The following is a 22,245-nucleotide window of genomic DNA, read 5'->3' as shown; positions in this document are numbered from 1 at the left end:
TTCCACATCAAGGCTTGTTAAAATCCTTCAAACCATTTGCCATAACACTCTTAAGTATCTGGAGAGAGGGCAAATATAGTTTGAGGACAACGATCCCTTGTTCAAGCCTTAAATTCGTTCTTGACGTATTTCGTGATTTCTATTCATTTTCTTTCTATAATTTTATTGTTGTTTCTTCTCCTATCCCTTATTTTCCAACACTAATAACATTGAAGACAGTTGATACAAGAAGTGTCTATTTGTTTGTTTGACAAGTGTCTTGTCACTTTGGTTTAAACTTGATTGTGAATGAAGGGTATATAACTCCTATGACTAATGTTTGTAATTGTTTGTGTAATAGGTATCTTAATTGACAATCCACAACTTTATTCTTAATCTTGTTTTACTATACTTGGTTCATATCGAGTACATGTCTTATTCTCCATGAACGAAGTACATCTTTTTGCATTTTTTTTCTACGTTATTCAATCGCAGTCGAGCAAGGGGAGAAAATAATCACAATGTGCATCCTTGTCGCCTTGCTCGTCCACCATTGAAGAGGAAATGCCTAACCCGACCAGGATCAAGGAACGTACGAAAAACCAAATAAATGATTTTTGTGCATTTCTTATGCCTTATCACTGTCTAGTATTGTACCGTCTAACTTTTTTATAGGCATCTTAACGTTTATATTCTATCTATTAACAGTGTTAGTGGTATCATGGTGGTTGTGATAATAAAGGGTGATTATATTCTACATAAACAGTTAGTTAATTCAATCCATCATTATAAATATCCCATTGAAATATAATTAATTCACTGAAAACAAGCCTAAAGTAAACTTAATTACCTGTAAAGGAGCATGGGAAAATTCATCGAGTATTGTCACTACAGTCTGCATTCCAACCTGGTACAACTGATAGTGGAGTGAAAAGAATTAGTTTTCTTCATCTCAAATTCACTATAAGAACCCTTTTCGGCATCCTCCCTTTTCACATACTCAGATTAAGATCACTTATTTCTGAGAAAAATATTCTTGAAACGCTTGAGAAGAATCTGTTCAAGAATGGAGGGAAGAAAAATGGCTGTATTTTTCACTGTTTATGTTGTGGTCATGATCCTGGGTTTTGCAGAAAATGGAGCCATGGCTGCTTCTGAAATTGTTGGAGCACCTGCACCAGCACCTGGAATGGAGAGTGCTGGAGTGGCACTGTATGTTCCTGCTGCAATGGTTGCCATAACCATTGCTTCTTTGGCTGCTATGTTCTTTTGAACTTTCTAATGTTTCTGGCTTATGTGTAATTTAGTGACTGATGGGATAAGATTAAGGTAGAAAAATGAGTTGAAAATTTAACTACTATTCTTTCCCGTACTCTATTACCTAGAGTCTGTTTAGGAGTGATTTTAAGAATTGATTTTTTAACCTTTAAGAGAAAAGTGCGATCCACCTGTGCAAAAAAAAAAAAGAGTCAAATATGACGGTTGGAATGATGAAATAACGGTCAAAAAAATCAATTTTTTGGAGGAAAAATCAATCCCAAACAGGCTCCTATTATCATGTATTAGCTGTCTCTTGAATAATCAATTATTGTTGTTTCGTCGACTTGAAATTCGGATTCATTTTAGTTGGAATTAGTGTCATTGAGAATACTAAAATTGGAGCAACAAATATAAGCAAATTGTAGAACCAACAAAAAAAAAAAATAATAAATTATAACACAAAAATATAAATATTGAAAATAAATTATATCCCACTATCAATGAGTACGCTGGAATCTATTCAAACTGAGATGTGTAATACCGTTTGATGAAATATTATGTCACAATTGTTCTCACTTTTTATTTTTATTTATTTATTATTATTTTTTTGAACTATTGAAGAACTTGGAATCAAGGAAAGTGGACAATATAGGACTAAGAATTTGAAAATTGAAATTGAATATGGGCAAATGAATAGTGGCGAGAAATGTGATAAAAAAAAATAAAAAAATTAAAAATTGAATCTAGGTTGAATTAAGGGGTATGAAATTGAAGTTAGAAATGAAATTCATGGCATCGACTATGGATATAGGCTAGGCTACTCGTTAGTGCAATTGGGATTGAACTATATTGATTTGATGTGCACATTTTTCAATTGGGCTGGGCCAACTGCTCTTGTACGTGTCTCTTGAGGGCCGAGAATAATGTCATCTAGTAGGGGATGTAACGGGATGAGTATGGAATGGGATAGATCACCCCATACGTGTTTAAAGAGGATAGCGCGAGCTGGGGCGAGTTAGGGCAAGTCCCCTGCCTCGTTTATTTATTTATTTATTTTTGTTTTTTACTTTTTTTTTTATATCTTTAATAAGTGAATATTATTACTCTTTTTTTTTTTTTTAAATTTGTAAAAACAATTCATCTTATCTTTATAAATGATGATATATTTTTTCTTTTTATTTTATACAAAGTTTAAACTTGAAATTAACTTTAAACAAGATGGGATCATATTTCCTGTACTTGCTTCGGGACAACGACCCTCGATGCCCCGCTTACCTGACTAGACAGATAATCATGGGGCCCATGGTATTGGGTTAAACATATATATATATATATATATATATTATTATTATTATTATTTTTTTTTTTTTTTTGGGGTTGCCATTTCTAGTGTCCAGATCTAAACATGTAAATTATGGAAATAAGACGTTTGATTTGTTGTTTTTTAATTGTTTTTAATTTTCAAATTTTTTGAAAAACAAAATTAAATTTATAACATAAAACTTCAAATATATTTTTGAAGTTTTGAATATTTTCAGTGAAAACACTTAAAACGTGAAAACACTTAAAACATGAAAATGGACGTTTAAATAAAAATCTAAATTGAGAAATTCTAAAATATAATTCTAAATTTCTTAAAAAATAAAAATTCTGCAAGATTATATATAAATGAGCACAAACTTAACTACTAGCCTGCGTCATTAATTTTTTTTCCTTTGTTTTGCTCACTTAATATATTATTTGTTTCCATTTAACTTTTTATAGCGAAAAAATATTATAAGATTTACAAACTTAAAATATTTATTTTTTCTGAACTCATTTTCAACTACATATTTTCCAAATAAAATAATTTTACACATAAATCAAAAAAATTTCCTACTTTTTTAACCACCACACAGTTTCCAACAAATTACCACTAGAAAATCTATCTCGCCCAAAAAATAGGGCTCAAACACACCCATAATATATTAACATAAATTTGTTCTATTTTATTAAATAGTCAATGTAATAGAATAAAATATCATAAAACAATTTCCCGAAATTTCAAACTAACATACTTTTCAGTTTCTTGTTCAACTCAAAACACTCTCAAAATGAAAAAACTAAGAAGGAATTCAAAACTGAAAACTGAAACTCAAACCAAACGAACCCTAATTTATCCATACTCATCATCTTTATCAATTTTACTTGGAAGATGCTTGGATGAGAATTGTAAAAAAATCATCTACGTTCTTCAACTTGACATGTTTCTTTACAAAACCAACTGTAAAGGGTAGAACCAGAGAGAAGTTTACTCTCAAGTAATCAAAAGTAATAATAGTAAAAGGACTAATCCTAATGCAAAAGCAGAAGAGCATAATGAAAAAAAATAAAAAAATTGTTTCCTTTGGTGATGGAAACAATGCTTCATCTTGTTGCAATTTTACAAACCCCCAAAGTATCAACTTCGTATATGCTTAATACTTCTGCAACTTCTGTTTGTCCTGCTCAAATAAAGGCGGCAAACACGGACAATTTTCCGAATATATTACCATCTGCAATGCTCAAAACAAACGGTCTGAGGAATAAAGAATATATCTTAACTCTAGACTATAAATATCAAGTGTTTCTCATTCTCATTTATCACCAGAAAGGAAAAAGCTCTCTTCCCAAATTATTAACAATCCTTTCTTCTCAATATTTAACAGATATGGGTATCACCACATTCACAGAAGAGCACACTTCCCCAGTCCCTCCATCAAGAATCTTTAAGGCCTCCATTGTTGATTCTCACAACTTAATACCAAAGCTGATGCCACAAGCCATTAAAAGCATTCAGATCATCCAAGGTAATGGAGGAGCCGGGAGTATTAAGCAGATCAACTTTGCTGAAGGTTAGATGCAAACTACAGACACTCTTGGCATTAATAAGTTAGACAAAAAGATAAGGGATTTTATTTTTATTTTTTTAAAGAGCCCTTTTTTACAGTCAAGGTGACTGAAAAAAAAAAGGATTATATATAAAGTTTTCAGTTCAAATACCTTCTTTTGCACTAAAAAGTCAATTATAGCTATATTCAGAAAGGGTCCTTCACCACCATTTCCCCTTCCTCTTCTTAATTTGGACCCCAGAAGCTACACAGGTGGTCACAGGGGAGATAGGTAAGAAAGAACAGTGGATGGGATGGGGTGGGGTGGGGTGGGGTGGGGAAGAAAGAAGGGCTAGTTCATTTGCTCTCTCCAGCATGTCCTTCCCAGATATAATAAACCTAAAAGACAATATTTAAAGCTAAGAAACTGTGTTCTATGCAGGTGGCAACTTCAGCTCTGTGAAATACCATATTGATGAACTCGATGAAACGACATACACATATAATTACACATTACTTGAAGGTGGTGCCTTGACAGAAGGGCTAGAAAAGATCACGTATGAGATCAAGTTTGAGCCTGCACCCAATGGTGGTTCAATCAATAAGGTGACAAGCAAATACTACACTAAGGGTGATTTCGCGCTCAAAGAAGAGGAAATCAAGACAGGAAAGGAAAGGGTGTTGGGAATGTACAAGGTTGTGGAAGCCTATCTCCTCCAAAACCCTGATGCCTATGTTTAAGATTTCCTGTTTCCAAATGTGACTTCAAAAGTTCTCCATCAGTCCTTTGTTTGTATGGCACTGGCTTGTTCTGGTTTGACAATAAGGATCTTCCAATATATGATAAAGCAATAAATGTAACTTTTGATAGCTTTCTTATGCCTAGAAAACAAAGTCTTATAATTCGAGGATATTTTTGATATATGTAACTATATTGTACAATAGCCAAAATATTGGCTTTATTTTCTTCTTAATACAGCCCAGCTCTTCCATCCATCTTTCCAATAAAACATGCTGGGAATATTTCTTAGAGTAGTGCTATTTAGCATCAATTGTATTAAAAACACAAGTTTATGTAATATTAATGTAGCATTAAATAAGAGGTATAATCAAATGAATCACTTAATTCTACTTTTCATTAAGTATATCACTTATAGTTACCTAGACTGGTGTTTTAGCACCAGTGGTGTTAAATAAAATTATTCTATTTCTTATGTGGCAAAATGAATGGAATTTGAATTGTTTATGATTCAAAAAGCAAAATAGGATTAGGGAACTCAATCCAAAAATAATTAGGATTAAGTGCTATTTTAGAGCATCTAAAATATATATAATCTTTACTGATAGATCTTATTTACCCCATAGGACCAATAATTCTGAATTATACAAAGATTTAAATGCACTCTTTGAAAAATGAAAAACAAGAAATGTCCTAAGTTTTGTAAACATGCAGAGATATACATCCACTACTGGGAAAAGAAGCGAAATTCACCAACATCAGCCATTGAAGTTTCTATTGATCAAGGGGAAAAATAGTGAAGATTATCCTCAATTTTTCTACAATAAATAGAGAGTCTCTATATGCTGGTGGAGCAAACTAGCATGGTGGAGAAGCCGTTCAACAAAGATTCACTTGGAACTCATTTGAGTAAGATTGATCTTGCAATAAGAAACATGTTTTGAGTAGGATCAGGATCAGGGCTTGAATGCAGAAAAGGCCACGACAGAATTGTGCCCACCAAATCCAAATGAATTTGAAACAGCTGGATAGGATAACACAAAGAAAATTAAAGTAAATCTTGAGGATCTGACTTATAATCAACATTTTGCTTTAATATTGATAATATCCACATAGAACAAGAGATATGGTGGTTGGACAAGTAAATTATCTTACCAACATTGACTTCATGCTGCTGTTTTTTGTTTGCAACAGTCTCAAACTCCACAGCAGGCTCGGGGTTCTGCATTAATAATTAGAATCTATTAATAATCTTGAACATCAAATTCATGTTTAAATGATTAAAAAGTAAAACTGTAAGCCCTGACGAGCTGTACGTACTTGAACTGAAATTGCATGTTCAGGAAAAAAATATCAACCATAAAACATGAATTTGAACTTACGAATTGATTTATGGTTGGATGCAGCCATCCTGTCATAATGGCTTTCACTGTTGCAATTGCTTCCAGACCTCCAGCAGCTCCAAGACAGTGCCCTATCATTGACTGGGAGAAAATAGAAGTAAGAAGTTAAAAATGAACCGAAAATAGTCACTGCATAATATTTTTAGCTATATATTCCACTCAGAAGTACAAGAAAGGAAATTGGTGTGTATTTGTTTTACAGAGAAAGAGAAGAAGTGGCGGAGGGCAGCTCACCTTAGTTGCATTCATTTTGATCTCCGAAGTGTTCTTGAAAACTTTCTTAATAGCATTTACCTCAGCTAGGTCACCTACTATGGTGGAGGTTGCATGAGCATTAATGTAGTTAACCTGAAAAGGAATATGGACTCCAACCAGCTAATTAATTGTGTCAGAGATTTACATACATTTGGACCCTAGAGAAATAAAATAAATGTACTCCTGACTCTAACATAATAAGCATTTCATCTACAGTACTGCATGTGTGGAATGTCTAAGACCAAGTTTGATTTTCTTATTTGATGATTTCTCAGTTCACAAGATAAATTATCTCAGTCATCCAATTGATCAATGATCAGAAACATAAAAGCATTAGTATTAAATTTGGGTTCTCCCGGGATATTTCATGGTTTCCACAAGATCTTTGAAAGCTCTAATTCAGGACATGAACTTAGATTCTTAGGAGTTCTCCGTCTCTTTCGAGCTTGAGGAACCAAATGTGGATGTGGTGAGTGCATAAGCAAAAGTATATTATGCAACACGTAGCGAGTACAGGGAGTGCGTGCCCGGTAAAAAGACAACAAATCAAGAGGAGCAGATGAGTGGCATTGATAAAGGGTGTCAGGATACATGGTTTACGTTGCATAGTTTAGTACTACGGAATGCAATATCAAGTGCTCATGCGTGATAAAATGTTATTAAAAAGGAATTACCTCCTCAGGTGACACGCCAGCATCTTCAAGGGCGCTCTGGATGCATGACGAGACGCCAAGTCCATCAGCTCTAGGATCAGTCATATGATAAGCATCACAATTTACTGCACCTCCCAAGTACTCTGCAATTATAGGTGCATCTCGTTTCATCGCATGATCCAAACTTTCCATCACCTGTTAAGAATGTTGAGGAATTTCTTTTAAGAACTTTAACTTTCATTTGAGTCTAAAGTCGAATGTAAACTCTTGAAGAAACAACCCTCTCTTTGGCTCAAATAATTTGTTAACAAACAAGCCAAGCTTACCAAAATTCCAGCACCTTCACCCATAACAAAACCATCTCGATCTTTGTCCCAAGGCCTAGAAGCAGTTTTTGGATCATCATTTCTTTGAGACAAAGCTCTACATGCAACAAAACCTCCCAATCCTATAGGAATAATGGCAGCTTCAGTTCCACCAGCGACCATTATATCTGCCTCACCTCGACGGATGTGATTTGCAGCCGCATAGAAGCAATAATTTGAGGTAGCGCAAGCAGTTGAAATCGAGTAATTTGGGCCCATCAAACCAAGATCAATTGCAAGTAAAGCAGATGCCATGTTTGTTATAGCATAAGGTATGAAAAACGGAGTTATTTTCCTGTGACCTTTTTCTATTAGAGCCTGAACACCATCAGAAAAAACTGTAAGACCACCCATTCCTGTTCCAACCAGAACACCAGCTCGAACCTTATCAATCTGCAATAATAAAACCAAGCAATTAAGAGGGATTGAATTACATCTTCAGAAGAAGTAAAAAAAAAAATAAAAAAAATGGAAGAAGAAGACAACACAGTTAACAACTTAACCAATGGAAGCAGCAAAAACTTCTTGATATACAATATGAATTTTCCAAGATTAGCACTGGATGAAAATTCAATATATATCTGCAGATCAAACAGTAATGACTTCAATTCCAGAGTGTTCTAATTATCACTTTTGCAAAGATTTGAGTAACTTTATAAAGAGCAAGGAGCGCGTCTTTATAATGAGTTCAAATTTGTTAACTACGACTCTACGAGGGAAATCACTTAGTACTTGGGACACCAACAAAATAAAGAGTTAGCCATCTCAAACATCATCTAAGATTTTAGTAGACACTTGTACAATATTTCAAGACCTTTCACACCAACACTCAGAAATAGCAAACTGAAAAAATTGTTAAGTGATAAATTCTTCAAAATTCAGAACCCCGCAACCAAAAACATTTATTGACTATTGTCTTTAAGTGTTTTCACCAATCTAAAACTGCTAATTACGAAATAATTACTCAAAATTCAGCATTAAACCACGATCAAGAACCCAATTAAACCTCAGACCAGCTCAATAATCCGACAAAACAATCATGTAAATCTCAAAATTACCTTGTCAAGTCTACCAACCCCAAGATCCGCGTTTTCTAGAGCTTTTTTGCCAGCTACAATGCAGTATCTGAGACAATCATCCAGCCTCCGGTCGTTCTTCCCATCAATGTATCCCTCGGATTTGAAATCGCGAATTTGCCCCCCGAATCGAGTAGGGAATTTCGATGCGTCGAAGCGGTCAATTAGAGTGATTCCACTCTCACCAGCAAGCAGTTTTTCATAGTATGCATTTACGTCGTTGCCGAATACAGAAACGAGTCCCATACCCGTGATGACCACGCGTTTCTTGGGATCAGTCTCGCGTTTGGGGGCCGAAACTGTAGAGGCAGAGGCGGAGGAGGATATGGTGAAGGGGTGTTTCTTGGGTTGTTTGGCATTGTAAGTGGGGAACAATGAGCCGGCGGTGGAAGGAGGTCTGCGGAGGGGGTCGAGAGGTGAGGGGTGGAAGACGGCGAGTTGGGTGGCTTGCATGGTGGTGGAAGATCGGAGTTTCGATGGAAACAATGCTGGCTGGGCGGGGTGGAAGTGAATGGAAGTTGAGGTTGTTGAAGTACAGTGCCGTTATAGAGCTGCCACACTCTGTTTATTATGCTTAAAAATTTAAGTTGGTTTTGAAACCATTTTTCTAAATAATTAAAATTTTTAAGGAAATAGGTTTTTCGCATTAGATTAATGCTAAACGAACAGGGAAAATAAATAGGAAAAAGATAGATTGATGTGGCGATCCATGATTGAGTATTTTTATGTTGTTTTTTTTTTCCAATTTTTAATGAAAATCTATCAAGTATTGTCTGAAAATAAAATTCCGTCACAATGTAGCATGATTGTTCGCATGATATCACTTAGGGAAGCTAGTAATAATTCTTACCAATATGTTTCTCGAAAAGTTAAAGAAAGTAAGTCACGAGTTAGCTTTACTTACCTTTCAAATTGATGAGTGTATTTCAAGAACTCGTTGTATGTCATAATTCTTGGAACCAATTATTTTAGTGAGTATAGTAACACGACTAAGGGTGCTTTGACATGGCTTTCGAAAAGTCAAAACTTACTTCTGAAAGTAAAAAGTTTTTTGCGAACATGTGTTGTATAATTTCTAGAAGTATTTTAGCTGAATAAAAAAGTTTTTAAAGGAGTTCTTTTAAGAAACACAAGCCATGCTAAACGTGTCATGAATAGAGTTGCAATTTTCCTTCTGCTTCTTCTTCTTCTTCTTTTTTTTTTTTTTTTTTTTAAAAGGAGTGATTTAAATAAGTTTTACTACTTCTTTAACATGAGCATTTTTCTCTCGTTTTTTCTTCCTTTTTTTTTCTGGCAAGAAATGTGTTTCTTATCACAAAATTAAAAGGGAAATTTCTGTTTTATAGGAATATTGGTGATCTAATTTTTATTACTTGAGAAAAATTCAACTGTGGAATTGCTTGTTGGTTGTTGACTGATAAATGGGGAAGTGATATTTGTCTCTCTACGATAACGGTTGATCATTAATGGTATCACAATTTTTTATTCTCTTAATCAAGGGCGGACCCATCACCCAAGGGGTCCCTAGGGTCACTTGACCCTCCAATTTTTTCAATTTGATTTTTTTTTCGCCGTCTTGATTTTTGGGCTCATTATGAAATATCAAACGAAGTTGAATTATTACATTCTTAATATAATTTTAAAGTACTCACAGTCTAGTATTTCACGTCATTAATGTTGTGAGAAATGGTCAATCGTAGCAAATGTTATACGCTAGCTATATCCATAAATTTTCTATATCCTCTCGAAACTCATTTCGAAAACTATATGATAAATATATCGAATGATTTAAATGAATATAGAAAATAGTTAAACATACGTCAAACGTGTATGCTAAAAAGAGACGTATAACTCGTCTTTTAAAAAAAATCAATTATTTTATTAATATTTATCAATATAATTTAAGTCATTTTATTAGGAAATTTTATAAGTGGTATGGCGTCAAATTTAATTTTTTTGACGTAAAAATTCTTAATAAAATTTTTATTAATTCATAGGGGTTATAAATTGTTATACTATTTTTTCATCTTGAAAAAAAAAAAAAATATATATATATATATAAAATTCAATCAGTGTCTTTTTTCTTTTTTTCTTTTTAATTATTGTTACCTCTTTCTTTAGATCAATTAATTTTTTTTTTCAAATGACGTCAAAAATTTTATTAGGACATTTATTAAATTATTTTTCTAAAAAATTTATTGAGAGGAAAAGTAACAATAATAAAAAAAAATCCCTAAAAATGATCCAATTTTAGTATAATAGTGTATAACCCATATAAAGTAATAAAAAAAATTTCGTCTATTTTTTTAAAAATTTGATTGTGGCCCCTTAATGTAAAATGTCTGCATCCGCCCCTGCTCGTAATTTTGCCTTTCTATCATTTATGACCTTCATTTTTAAAAAAAATATTTTTTCTTAAATTTATTTTTAACTATATGTTTTACGAAATTCATACTTGTTCAATCATATATTTCATCAACTTTTATAAAAATCTATTAAAAATTGAGGAAATTACATGTATTAATCATTTTTCATAATAACTCTTATATTACATTTCTGATTTTTTTTATACCAATTTTACTGTCTTTTTTTGTAAAGTAAAAAATGAAACCAAAAAAAATACAACTTTCACATTAAAATGAGAATTGCATGGCACTTATCACTCCGTCAAACATGCCCTATTTACTAATTAGATAAGGCAAATCTCTTACAATTCCAGACCAAAATCAAAATCCCCAAATTGAAGGTTCAAGAAAATTACAAATCAACCCACGGACCGCTCATATTCAACACCCAAATCGCGATATCTGCAGTTTACATTTCAAAAGGCTGTAGAAAATAATTCCGGCACGAATGGTAGATTGCAGTTGAATGGATATGAGTTTTCATATATTTAGAATTGTTTGATGTCGATAAAAGATTGAATTTGAATCATGCAGTGAGAAAATTCCATCCGTGGTTTCAGCCCATTCAAGGATTCCGGTTACAATCTATTAAGGGCCGTGCTACATGTATATAATAATTTACCAACAGATGATGTAGTGAAATTTAATTGGATCAAAATCTCATCAACTGAATGACTTTCGCACTTACATTTTGACTCATCGTCATTATGTAAAACATTATGTAAATAATTATGTACAAGAAGCATTTTCCATCTTTTAATTGACAAAAGTTTCTTAGTATTTTTTGAATTTTACAATTTTTATTGTAAAATGTGAAATATTATATATATTTCATATACTTTCCTAATTTTTTCCGTTAAAAACTTGTTTTTTAACCAAACCAAACACGAGCTTAGTATTTAGTTGGGTCGCTCGATTCTTAGCATGTGTTAATGTCGTCATATTGTATAACCCTATTAAATTTTAAGAGAGAAAAAAAAAAGAAAAGAAAAAGCTTTAATTTTTTTTCGTATTGTTCCTTCTCGACTAATATTATATATCAAATATGCACTAAGAGCTTTAAGATGTAGCGACCTAACATGTTAGGTGTGTTTTGATTGTTCCTATGCAACTTGGACCAAATAGCATGCAATGCATAACCAACCAAAGTCGTTAATGCCTTAGAAACAAGTTGAACAGTGATGGATGCTAATTGTATTAATGAAATGAGAAATGGTTGACATATTTAAAATAACTCTCTATTTATTTATTATTATTATTGTTATTATTATTTTATAACGGGAGAATTCGCAACCGGTAGCATTCAAGTGTGCACTAATCTGCAAATCACGTCAACCAGGTAAATTGCACTAGGTAAGCTCTGTACGACAAGCTTGACCGAGAAAGTGTTGATAGGGAGAATCGAACTCGTGACCAAAGGTTTTCATACGCACCTACTCCATCAACTTGGCCACCTCATGAGGGACTAAAATAACTCTTTATTACGCCCCCCAGGGCACATCCAAGTTGGCGGAACAATCACATTGGGGGGCTCTGGAATCAAATGTGGGGAGTTCGATTCCTGGTTGGAGCAGCCAAGTGATGTAATAACCAGAGGAAGGGTTGGAGCAGTTTGATGATGTAATAACCATGGAAGAGGGTCCCTTTGGGGAAGGAGTAAAAGCCATGTGGGAATCTGGGAACCAATAAGGGCACAACCTGCGATTTACCTCCACTAGTCACTGAGGGGCCGGGGGCTAGAGGTCCAGGATTTAGTCTGGCTAAGCTGGGACACTTGGGTTATCAAAAAAAAAATAAAATAAAATAAAAATAACTCTTTATTACTTTTAAATTGAGTGGTACGTACATAAAAAAGAAAAAAAAAAAAAAAGAAAAGAAAAAGAATTTTCCTTCCTCTTTTCATCCACTCATTATCATCCACCCAAATTTTCACCATTCATTATTCAATGGTCAAAATATGGTAAAAAGACATTCTACCACCATGCATTGTTTCCTTCCCCATTTGCTTGGGTAGATTTCTTAGAAGGTCAGGTAACGCAGTCACAACCCTGAAAGGCGGAGGAGGACGAGGAGGTGGCGGCGGTATCTTTTGGTGGAAAAAACCCATAGATAAAGGGTAGAATGGCACAAGACCTACTCGATCTTGATAAACTAAACAGGACCATATTATGTTACGCCGAGACAGTTTACCGGATTAATGGCGTATGGGAAGGACCTGATCCATTGACACCCTTTATACCTCTCTTCTTCATTCAGATAACCCTTGCCATCATGTTTACTCGTCTTCTCGTCTTCGCCCTAAAACCCTTCAACCAACCTTCTATTATTGCAGAAATTCTCGTAAGTATGTTTTTGTTGGATACGTATTTGTGCATGTGCGCGTGATATACACATTTTAGCCCTATGAATTCTGATTATTTTATTTAATGCATGCATATTTATATCAATGGAAAAACACATAATGTGAAAGTCACAATACATACCGTTGCTGATTGACGAAATTCTAATAATGTTGGTGTAGAGTGGTATAATTCTGGGACCTTCTGTATTTGGAAGAAACAGTGGATTCAGAAAGCTGATGTTCCCAAGTTACACTTACAAAGTGCTGGAGCCAATGGCACATTTGGCCCTTGTATACCATGCCTTCCTTGTGGGATTAAGAATGGACATAAAAGCAATTCGACGCACCGGATCCAAGGCTCTTAACATTGCTGTAGCCGGAACTATAATCCCTTTCTCTCTAGGTTCCACCTTATATTTCGTCTTCCGAGGCAATAAAACAGGTTTCATTTTCTGGGGGGCTGCCCTTACCGTCACCGGCTTCTCGGTACTAGCAGAAATTCTTGAAAAGCAAGAAATAATCAACACTGAAATTGGTAAGACTGCCATGGCCTCTGCCCTAATCAACGAGGTCTGTGCATGGTGTTTTCTGGCGCTTGGGCTTGCCATCACCGGCGCCCCCCGAAACATTCACTGGTCATTGCTATGTACCATTGTTTTTGTACTACTCAGTGTCTATTATATCCGGCCTTTTCTCAATTGGGTCATCCGGAAAACACCAGAAGGGCAAGGATACAGTGAGTTCTATATATGTTCAGTGCTCACTGGAGTGGCCTTCTCTGGAGTCATCACTGATGCATGTGGAACACACCCCATGATTGGTGCCTTCGTCTTTGGACTTGTGATACCTAGTGAAGTTCTTGAAGCTGCACTGATTGAAAGGCTTGAAGACTTTGTCGCTGGAATTTTTATGCCGGTGTTCTTCATGGTTTGTGGGCTGAGAACTAATGTTGATACCGTCTCTGACCAAACTTCTTGGATCGTGGTGGCATTTGTTTTAATTTTAGCCTGCACTGCCAAGATTCTGTGCGCTCTTGCCGTTTCCCTCTTCAGTAACATTCCAGCCAAGGAAGCAGTTGCGGTTGGAGTATTGACAAACACCAAGGGCGCCATGGCAATGATCATCCTTGAAGCTGGACAAACACAATTGGTACTTCCTCCAACTCTATTCAGATAAATTTACCATAATGAATGGATAAATACGAAAGCCACCAGCTTTCATTGCCAACGGCAATCAGTAATAATCTTTGTTTTGACCAGGCTCTAAACACGCAAACGTACTCATTAATGGTGATTGCAATCCTGTTAATGACGATGGTTGTCATGCCTGCCACAATCACATATCGTCCATCTAAGAATTTGGTACCATATAAGCGCAGGACAATAGAGAAGGCAAAATCAGATGAAGAGCTCCGAGTCCTTGCGTGTATTTACAATACGCGTCATGTCCCTTCCATTATTAACCTTCTCAGGGCTTCAAATGCCACGAACAGATCCCCCATAAGAGTGTTTGCTCTCCAACTAGTTGAACTCATTGGACGTGCCACTGCTAGTCTGGTTGTCCATAGCAACCGCAAAGTGGGCCCCAGAAATCCCAGCGACGTAGAAGCACAAGCAGATCATATTATAAGTGCTTTTGACAACTATGAACTACGATCAGACGGCGTTACCACCCAAACACTCACTGCCCGGTGCGCTTACTCCACCATGGATGAAGATATTTGCAATGTTGCAAAGGACAAGCGTTCAGCATTCATAATTATCCCCTTTCACAAGCAACAAACTCTTGATGGTGAAATGGAGGATATCAATCCTGCCATCCGGAGTGTTAATGAAGGCGTACTAGAAAACGCACCTTGTTCTGTGGGTATATTGATTGATAGAGGACTTCAGGAGTCAAATGATCATGCGCGCAATATTGCCATGTTGTATTTTGGGGGTCCTGATGACAGGGAAGCATTGTCTTATGCTTGGAGGATGGCAGAAAATTCAAATATCAGCCTAACAGTAGCAAGGTTTACCCCTAGTAGTGATGCAGAGGAACTGGATCCTGTAGAATCTGTTGCAAAAACCCACATGACTCTGCAAATTGACAGTGAGAGAGAGAACCTGCTAGATGAGGATTACCTGAACAAGTTCAAGATTGCAACCGCCAATGACAAATCAATAACATACGTTGAATTGATGTTAAATGATGAAGAAGAAACTGTTAATGCAATAAAATCAATGGATAAACGCCATCACGATCTTTTCATTGTTGGAAAAGGGGCAGGCATTATGTCACCTTTGACAACAGGTCTAGCCGACTGGTGTGATTGTCCAGAGCTGGGGCCAATTGGAGATCTTCTGGTCACATCAGAATTTGAATCTGCATTTTCGGTGCTGGTGGTGCAACAGTACATCAGGTCAAACAAGAGGGATGGATCAGAGAGGTCTGCAAGCTCAGTGGACTATGGGCAAGAGATGGAACTGAGGCCATCAGTAAGCGGAAGCGATGGATTTGAATCCATCACCAGTTTCACAACAAGAGATCAAAATAACCGAATGCCCTTACACGATTAGGTTTTCTGCATCATTTTTAATCAAACATGTGCATGTTGGCTTCAGATTTTGTAAGACAATTTCGTTTCGCTTCATAAAGACACTATCTATATAAATTGATTCTTCCAACTATAAAAGATTCATAAAAAATTATGTGAACTAGTAAGGTTAAACAACTTAAGCTTCAGAGGTAAGTTACTCTGCCGCCTAGGAATACCTGTTGCAATTTTAGTCGAAAAACCCAGTCAGAAGTTTTAACGTAGAGTGAACCCTGCACTCCCAGTCTCCAATATTTGGAATTGACAAAATCTAGTCTCCATAAATACAGACATGCAAACAGTGATATTACTGAATTCTATATAGTTATTGCTCACTTGAGAAGTTATTAGTTAGTTCTAAATACACACACAAGAGGGTGTAAACAGATTGTTACTCTTGGAGATCTGACTGAAGGCTGAAGTTAAGCGCAAATGCTAATGAAGCTGGAACGTAACTTGGGGTTCATGACCTACAACAGAGTTTTATGTTTAGATGAACCTTATGAGTGACTTGATTCATTGATACAAACAACTTAACCCAGAAATTCACCGATGATATTTGAATACGCACAATATTGAAATACTGGCCAGGCAAAACAAAATGGACAAGCATAGTAAAATCTAATGTATGAAAGAGTGAATTCACTCAAAAACACAAATGAAGTTGAGATATAACAACATATTTGTCTTTGGAGATCAAATCACTTGCTAATCTGATCTATCTTATTCTGTATAAGTGTGTAGAAATGCAGGTCAAAGGTGTCAAATGTGCATCACTACAAACTGAACAAAGTGGAGGAGCATCTCCAGATAAATATCAATTATTATCTTGAAAGATAATCATCATGCAACATGGGTAGCAACTCGTAGATGCTTCAAAGTTTAGACAAGTCTGCAACCTTAAAATCACCTATTCACTGAATCTTCTTAAGAATGTTGACATAAGTATAGCAAGAAAAAGACATGAAAAGCTTATGGAACCAGCAATAAGAATTGACAAATGACAAGAAATCACAATATATTTCAAACCAGTAACATAAACTTATCAGTATAATTCTCTTTCTAACTCTTCCCAATCCTAACCTCGTCTAAGCCCTCTCCGCACCCCCACCAAGACCACCCTACTGTCCCAAAATAAAAAAAGAAAAAAGAAAAAGAAGGCCATGAAACCTTCTCCCTTAGTCTTGCTTAAGTTAATAATAAAAAAAATAAAAAAAGGTTTTAGGTTAAGTATTCAAACCAAATCCATTTGCTTCTGTGTTGAGCCATTGCGGCATAGGTCTTATTGGGGTCATCATTGAGCAAGCAATGTAATTGCCTACTTGGAAAACATCAAGCAATTAACTTGGATAACCAGATATCAACTGGTCCACTGTACTTGCTGAATATGCTTCTGCTCACCTGAAAATGATTAAAATAATAGCCATAGTTTTGGAGCCCAAAAATATAAATGAAGTAAAATAGAAGTCATATGTTCTTGATTCCTTGCTTCCAAAAGGAAAACTTTCATATCATGTACTGTATTTTGACAGTCATCAAACTGGCTAACATCTGAAGTCAGAATGTCGACAGAGTGGGACATAGAATAACTTACAAGCTCCCAAGCTTCAAGATGACTTTCTGAAAAATCAAGCGATATCTTTCTGCATTATGTACGAAGAAAGAACCTAATTAATTATGTTTCTTAGTTTGATGTTACCAGCAACAGTTACTGCTAATTTTATAGGGCAACGGATTTTAGGAATCACTACAAGATTGAACTGTGTAGATACTATAGAACCATACTGATCATTTTTTTCTTTTGATAAGTAATCTGATAATTTTGTTAATCGAAGGATAATAAAATACATTTCTGTCACTGCAAAAAGAACAGACAAATAGATTTCCAGAACTTGAATGAGAACTATAGTAGCAATCAACAAAACAAGACTTCAATCCCTTGCTAAACACAAACATGCCAAAAGATAAGGACAGATGAGTCAACTTACTGGATGCTACGACGCACGTCACAGTGGTTACAGTGACCAGAGATACCATAGTCATCAAATGTAATGATCTGGAAAAAAATTCAAACAGCAATTATGTACTGCCAGATCAAGCATTTCAAAATAGAAACACAAGAACACGGTTATGAAAGCAGGACATGAAAGACCAAAAATTTGGGCCAGAAAAACCAAATGGATGTAAAAGCAAGTAGAAATTTCGATCACTAAAACCAGTTATTACTGAGTCAATAGAACGGGCACGAATTTCTTCCTCAATAAATCTTGACACAAGACTCCAATCCCACACTTTAACAAGGCCATCCTAATCACAGGAACCACATGATATAACTTTAAGTACCTCCATCTAAATGTATAGTAAAAAGAAATACAAATATGAATCAAATTTTTTAGATTCTTCGGAGAGAAATGTAAATCTGGACGGTCCAGAATCTTCAGTTGCTGGTGAGGAACCTACACAAGCAAAACAAAAGAAATGAGATATAAACTCCAATAACGAAGTCTAGTAAGAAGTCAATCCTAGTGGTACAACTTCAAGAAAACAATAAGGCAGGTTCTCAGATACAGACCATTAAGTAGATTATACACAATAAGGCTGATAGCTTACAAAAAATCATCCTGAGTATTGTTGAGGCCAGGAAGAGTTCTTTTCTGTTGCTACCCATCCCGACGTCACCTTCACAAAAAAAAAATAAAATAAAATAAAATTTCAAACTCTTAAGACAATAAACAAGATCTCAATTGAAAATAAGCAAAATAAATGAAACAACATTGAATTCCATTGATTTTCAGAAGCAGGAAATTACCCTAATGAATTGCAATACAAAAGTACATATCCAGTCTGGGATAAAATTACACATATGGCCAAACCATATCAACTTAAAAAATAAGACCCACAAAAATATTGTTTAGAAGATCAAGTGTTGTTAGACGATGTATGAGGATCTTTTTCTCATAACTATATTTTCATTTGTTAATAAAAGAAAATCTTAAGTTATCTAACAGAATTTATTTATTTTTATTTTGTTTTTTATTTTTATTTTTTTGACCTCAATTGGGACCTTTGAATAATGAACCTTGAAAGAAGTTAAGTCGACAACTTTGATGATCTCTCATCTAAGGAAGCAATGTGGTTATACAAATGATTCACATGTGTGGATATAGCTATTAACAACCCCCTCCATAAATGCCATTGCCATTTTAACTGAACACATTTAACTTAAAGATCAGCAAAAAAGGCTGTGGACTACTTGACAAGCAAAATGAAAGTATCAGCAGTATCTGCATCATCAAATATTCAAATTTTAACAGATTAATTTTCCTTCATATTGTTATCAACTGGAAATATGAATAATACCGTACATTCAAGTTCTTGAACGTAATAAAGTTGGCAATTTTCAAAACAGGTCAACTCCAGAGACCCCTGACAAAAGTGTATGATATAATGAAAAGAGAAGTCGTATGTTACAATGAAGAAAAATTCATGAACTTACAGCAGTATTATCAGTTGACAAGCATAGTATCTAAAGATTATGTCCCCGCGAAGTTAGGTAATTAATGGCTGGAGTAAAGAACCTGCAGAAATGGAATACAAGGTTTTACACAAGATTTCAATATTTATAATGTGGGTAATAAGCAACGCATGAAAATATGATACAAAGAGTGATTTTCTGAAAGGGTACAAGCCCTTTTCATTCTTAGTCTAAATCTGTCCACATTTGACTGTTTACTGTTTAGTTTCTCGTTTTCATACTGTGCAAATGATGCCAACAATTCCCACCCTGATATTGACAAGGAGCTATTTTGTTTCTTTTAATACAAAATTTTTAACAGTTAGCAAGAAACCATAGCAGACATGCTTTCTCATACAAAGACATCAACTAAGCCATTTATCAGGGTCGATTACATGGATATTTTTTCCTTGTCTTGCTAATAGAGAACTACCCCTTCTTGAAGGTTCAAAATACCAAATCTTTTGCAAATTAATTCCCAAGTTAAGGCACTAAGATTCCTATCGTTTTAATGAGAATCCACCACTGCAGCAAAGGACAAATCCAAAGAAACAAACCATTGACTTAATGAATATAGTAGGCATTTGCTATTCATACACCAGGCAGCAAAGTTCTATCTTAATGCAAACCTCAGAAAATTTTGGAATTCAAAACCTACATGGACTCATCATCAGGATGTGCAATAACCAGTAAGACATTCCTCCTGCGAAAAAACTTTCCTGGCAGCAAACAGACACACAATAAACTTGGGAGAGAAAAAAACACTTATTTAAGACAAAATGTCCATATCCATATTTACAAGAATACAGAGAAACATGATTCATTACCAACACTTAAGAATGCAGATTTGGCGTCGTGGAAGGATCCATGAACTATTTTGCAAAGAGAAGTGACCCAGAGTACAACTAATGATACAATGATGATTAGCCACGCCATGTAGATTACAGAGCCGGTCCTCCGGTTTTCGGGGCCTGAGGTGAACTCGATAAATTAGGCCCCCCAAAATCAGTGTAAATGTAAAATCCAACAGTGTATTATTATGCAACATACTGCTAACTAGGGACAGATCCAATATTGAATTCAAGACTGAGCTAAAAAATTTCAAATTGAACCAATAAGCAAAAAAAATAAATTTACACATAAAAAACTGTTTTAATGAGTTACAAAAAAGGATTTTTGGGCCTGGAGCCCCCTAAATCCGTCCCTACTCCTAATTTAAAACTTAACAATAAAATAACAAACAAATATATTAGAATTCTATTTCTAATGAATTTTAGAAAATGTAAGAATTAAGATTATTCATTTCTGAACTGTCAAAGGTTTGATTACTTTGATTTGCATTTCCATGAGAGTAAAAACTACTACCACTACGTAAATCCAAATGTTGAAGTAGAATTCTGTAAATTTTAAATTGAATAGAATAATCACTTTACCAAATAATTACTCTAGGGCCAACACTAATCGATTTCATAAAAAGTTGTAAATTACTAACAAACTAATAGAAAAACTACTGGAGTGAAACAAACATGAATAGATAAACATCTCAATTCATTTAAAGAAAGAATAAACCCACGTCTTCATTGAATACTTTTCTAATTCTATAATCACTAATAATCTATTTCATAAGAAATCCACAAATCAGTAAAGCAAAAAGTACCCGAACTGTATAGCAGAAATGAGACTATTCCCCTCCATATCACACATCAAGTGATCATCTACATAAGTCATTGAGTTTGATTGTTGAATTTGATTATTGAATTTGGAATACACAAGAAATTATAATTTTATTGATGAAATGAATTTTATACAATTTTAGACATACACCAAAAATACTAACTAAACACATTAAGACACCTCACTATGACCAATAATAATATTTTATTCACTCAACTACTTCAACAATTTCTCTCTCTCACGCACACACTACTTCTGTCTACTTGTATCTTCCACTAATTTTTCCTTTCTCTAACTATATTTTTCACAGTCAGTCTCCGTCTCTCCTCACTTTCTTTCTCCGTCTCTCCTCACTTTCTTTCCTGCTATCCTGCTCTCCACTCATTCTTCTCTCCACACACGTTCTTCACACACTTTCCACTTAAATAAAAAAAATACTGCAACACACACACACACACATAAAGAAATGCAAGGTCGGTGGCTGATGGTTCTACAGTTCTACTATGGCGGTGGAGGTGGCTGCATCAATTCTAGAACCATCCTTCAATGGCAGTAGACTTTGTTTCCAGTAAGGAATGATTTCCTGAATATTCTTCAACTTCCCAGCAGCCATAGGTAAGCTGGAGAGGAAAATGATTTCTTCATTTAATTGAAAAAAAAAGCTATGGAAACGAGGCCCCCTTCAACTTTTGGCCTGAGGCGCAGGCCTCATCCGCCTCGCCTCAGGACCGGCCATTAGAACTCTCCACGAGGAAACTATCGAGGCATTTCATCGAACAATTTAACATCCTAATTCGCTTGTTACATTCTAAACATTACTATGTAACTTCATCAATAAGCATAACATGAATGATGCTTCTTTGTGCGTTGCGCTCGTGTTGGTTTATAGTCATACAAGCAAACATTTCGATTCATCGATCTGTTAAAATGTCGTATTGATAGGTCCATAAACAAAGTTAGGCCTGATTTTGAAAACAAAGAAATCATGAGTGCCAGGAAAGATTACCAGAGTTTTTGATATATCGCCGTCCAAAAGATTACGATTCTTTGACTGTTTTGAAGTAAATCTTTTTTTCCCGTTCTATTGTAATCGGATTCGTAAATCTAAAATATATGATTCGTTTTTTGAACCATTTTAACCATTTTAATAATAT

At 34.9% G+C, this 22,245-nt stretch overlaps 4 protein-coding genes across 5 annotated transcripts; 3 read left to right on the top strand and 1 right to left on the bottom strand.

Annotated features, from left to right (window-relative positions):
• The first annotated feature begins 3,451 nt into the window (after window positions 1-3,451).
• Window positions 3,452-4,516, top strand: LOC111370924. The gene has a single exon (XM_022992830.1). The coding sequence runs from the start codon at window positions 3,632-3,634 to the stop codon at window positions 4,115-4,117; it is 486 nt and encodes a 161-aa protein (XP_022848598.1). The 5' UTR covers window positions 3,452-3,631; the 3' UTR covers window positions 4,118-4,516.
• Window positions 4,118-5,365, top strand: LOC111370207 (major allergen Pru ar 1-like). The gene is made up of 3 exons (XM_022991893.1): window positions 4,118-4,212; window positions 4,300-4,361; window positions 4,513-5,365. The coding sequence occupies exons 1-3, from the start codon at window positions 4,118-4,120 to the stop codon at window positions 4,827-4,829; spliced, it is 474 nt and encodes a 157-aa protein (XP_022847661.1). The 3' UTR covers window positions 4,830-5,365.
• A 48-nt stretch (window positions 5,366-5,413) lies between these two features.
• LOC111370923 (3-oxoacyl-[acyl-carrier-protein] synthase I, chloroplastic) lies at window positions 5,414-9,148 on the bottom strand. 2 transcript variants are annotated; one of them, XM_022992828.1, is made up of 7 exons: window positions 8,562-9,148; window positions 7,465-7,896; window positions 7,160-7,333; window positions 6,465-6,578; window positions 6,210-6,311; window positions 5,983-6,049; window positions 5,414-5,851 (listed from the first exon to the last, which is right to left on the bottom strand). In XM_022992828.1, the coding sequence occupies exons 1-7, from the start codon at window positions 9,030-9,032 to the stop codon at window positions 5,784-5,786; spliced, it is 1,428 nt and encodes a 475-aa protein (XP_022848596.1). In that variant the 5' UTR covers window positions 9,033-9,148; the 3' UTR covers window positions 5,414-5,783. The 2 variants fall into 2 exon arrangements, with proteins under 2 accessions (XP_022848596.1, XP_022848597.1); XM_022992829.1 differs by lacking the exon at window positions 8,562-9,148 and adding an exon at window positions 8,007-8,080.
• A 3,809-nt stretch (window positions 9,149-12,957) lies between these two features.
• On the top strand, window positions 12,958-17,038 carry LOC111370922 (cation/H(+) antiporter 15-like). Its single transcript, XM_022992827.1, has 3 exons — window positions 12,958-13,324; window positions 13,506-14,474; window positions 14,585-17,038. Exons 1-3 carry the CDS (start codon window positions 13,106-13,108, stop codon window positions 15,884-15,886), a joined length of 2,490 nt encoding a protein of 829 aa, XP_022848595.1. The 5' UTR covers window positions 12,958-13,105; the 3' UTR covers window positions 15,887-17,038.
• Window positions 17,039-22,245: the final 5,207 nt, after the last annotated feature.

The sequence above is a fragment of the Olea europaea genome, chromosome 21 (genome assembly GCF_002742605.1).
Source record: "Olea europaea var. sylvestris chromosome 21, O_europaea_v1, whole genome shotgun sequence".
Taxonomy (NCBI): domain Eukaryota; kingdom Viridiplantae; phylum Streptophyta; class Magnoliopsida; order Lamiales; family Oleaceae; genus Olea; species Olea europaea.
This window is presented reverse-complemented; position numbering and strand designations above follow the sequence as displayed.

What these genes read in the sequence shown, in the direction of transcription:
- LOC111370924 (XM_022992830.1), top strand. Translation starts at nt 3,632, where the DNA reads ATGGAAACAATGCTTCATCTTGTTGCAATTTTACAAACCCCCAAAGTA.
- LOC111370923 (XM_022992828.1), bottom strand. Translation starts at nt 9,032, where the DNA reads ATGCAAGCCACCCAACTCGCCGTCTTCCACCCCTCACCTCTCGACCCC. An exon ending in CTGGCGTGTCACCTGAGGAG is followed by an intron (nt 6,579 to 7,159) that starts GTAATTCCTTTT and finishes ATTCCTTTTCAG; the next exon opens with GTTAACTACATTAATGCTCA. An exon ending in GCAGCATGAAGTCAATGTTG is followed by an intron (nt 5,852 to 5,982) that starts GTAAGATAATTT and finishes TATCCTATCCAG; the next exon opens with CTGTTTCAAATTCATTTGGA.
- LOC111370922 (XM_022992827.1), top strand. Translation starts at nt 13,106, where the DNA reads ATGGCACAAGACCTACTCGATCTTGATAAACTAAACAGGACCATATTA. An exon ending in CTATTATTGCAGAAATTCTC is followed by an intron (nt 13,325 to 13,505) that starts GTAAGTATGTTT and finishes ATGTTGGTGTAG; the next exon opens with AGTGGTATAATTCTGGGACC. An exon ending in AAGCTGGACAAACACAATTG is followed by an intron (nt 14,475 to 14,584) that starts GTACTTCCTCCA and finishes TGTTTTGACCAG; the next exon opens with GCTCTAAACACGCAAACGTA.
- LOC111370207 (XM_022991893.1), top strand. Translation starts at nt 4,118, where the DNA reads ATGCAAACTACAGACACTCTTGGCATTAATAAGTTAGACAAAAAGATA. An exon ending in AGCCCTTTTTTACAGTCAAG is followed by an intron (nt 4,213 to 4,299) that starts GTGACTGAAAAA and finishes AGCTATATTCAG; the next exon opens with AAAGGGTCCTTCACCACCAT. An exon ending in GGACCCCAGAAGCTACACAG is followed by an intron (nt 4,362 to 4,512) that starts GTGGTCACAGGG and finishes TTTAAAGCTAAG; the next exon opens with AAACTGTGTTCTATGCAGGT.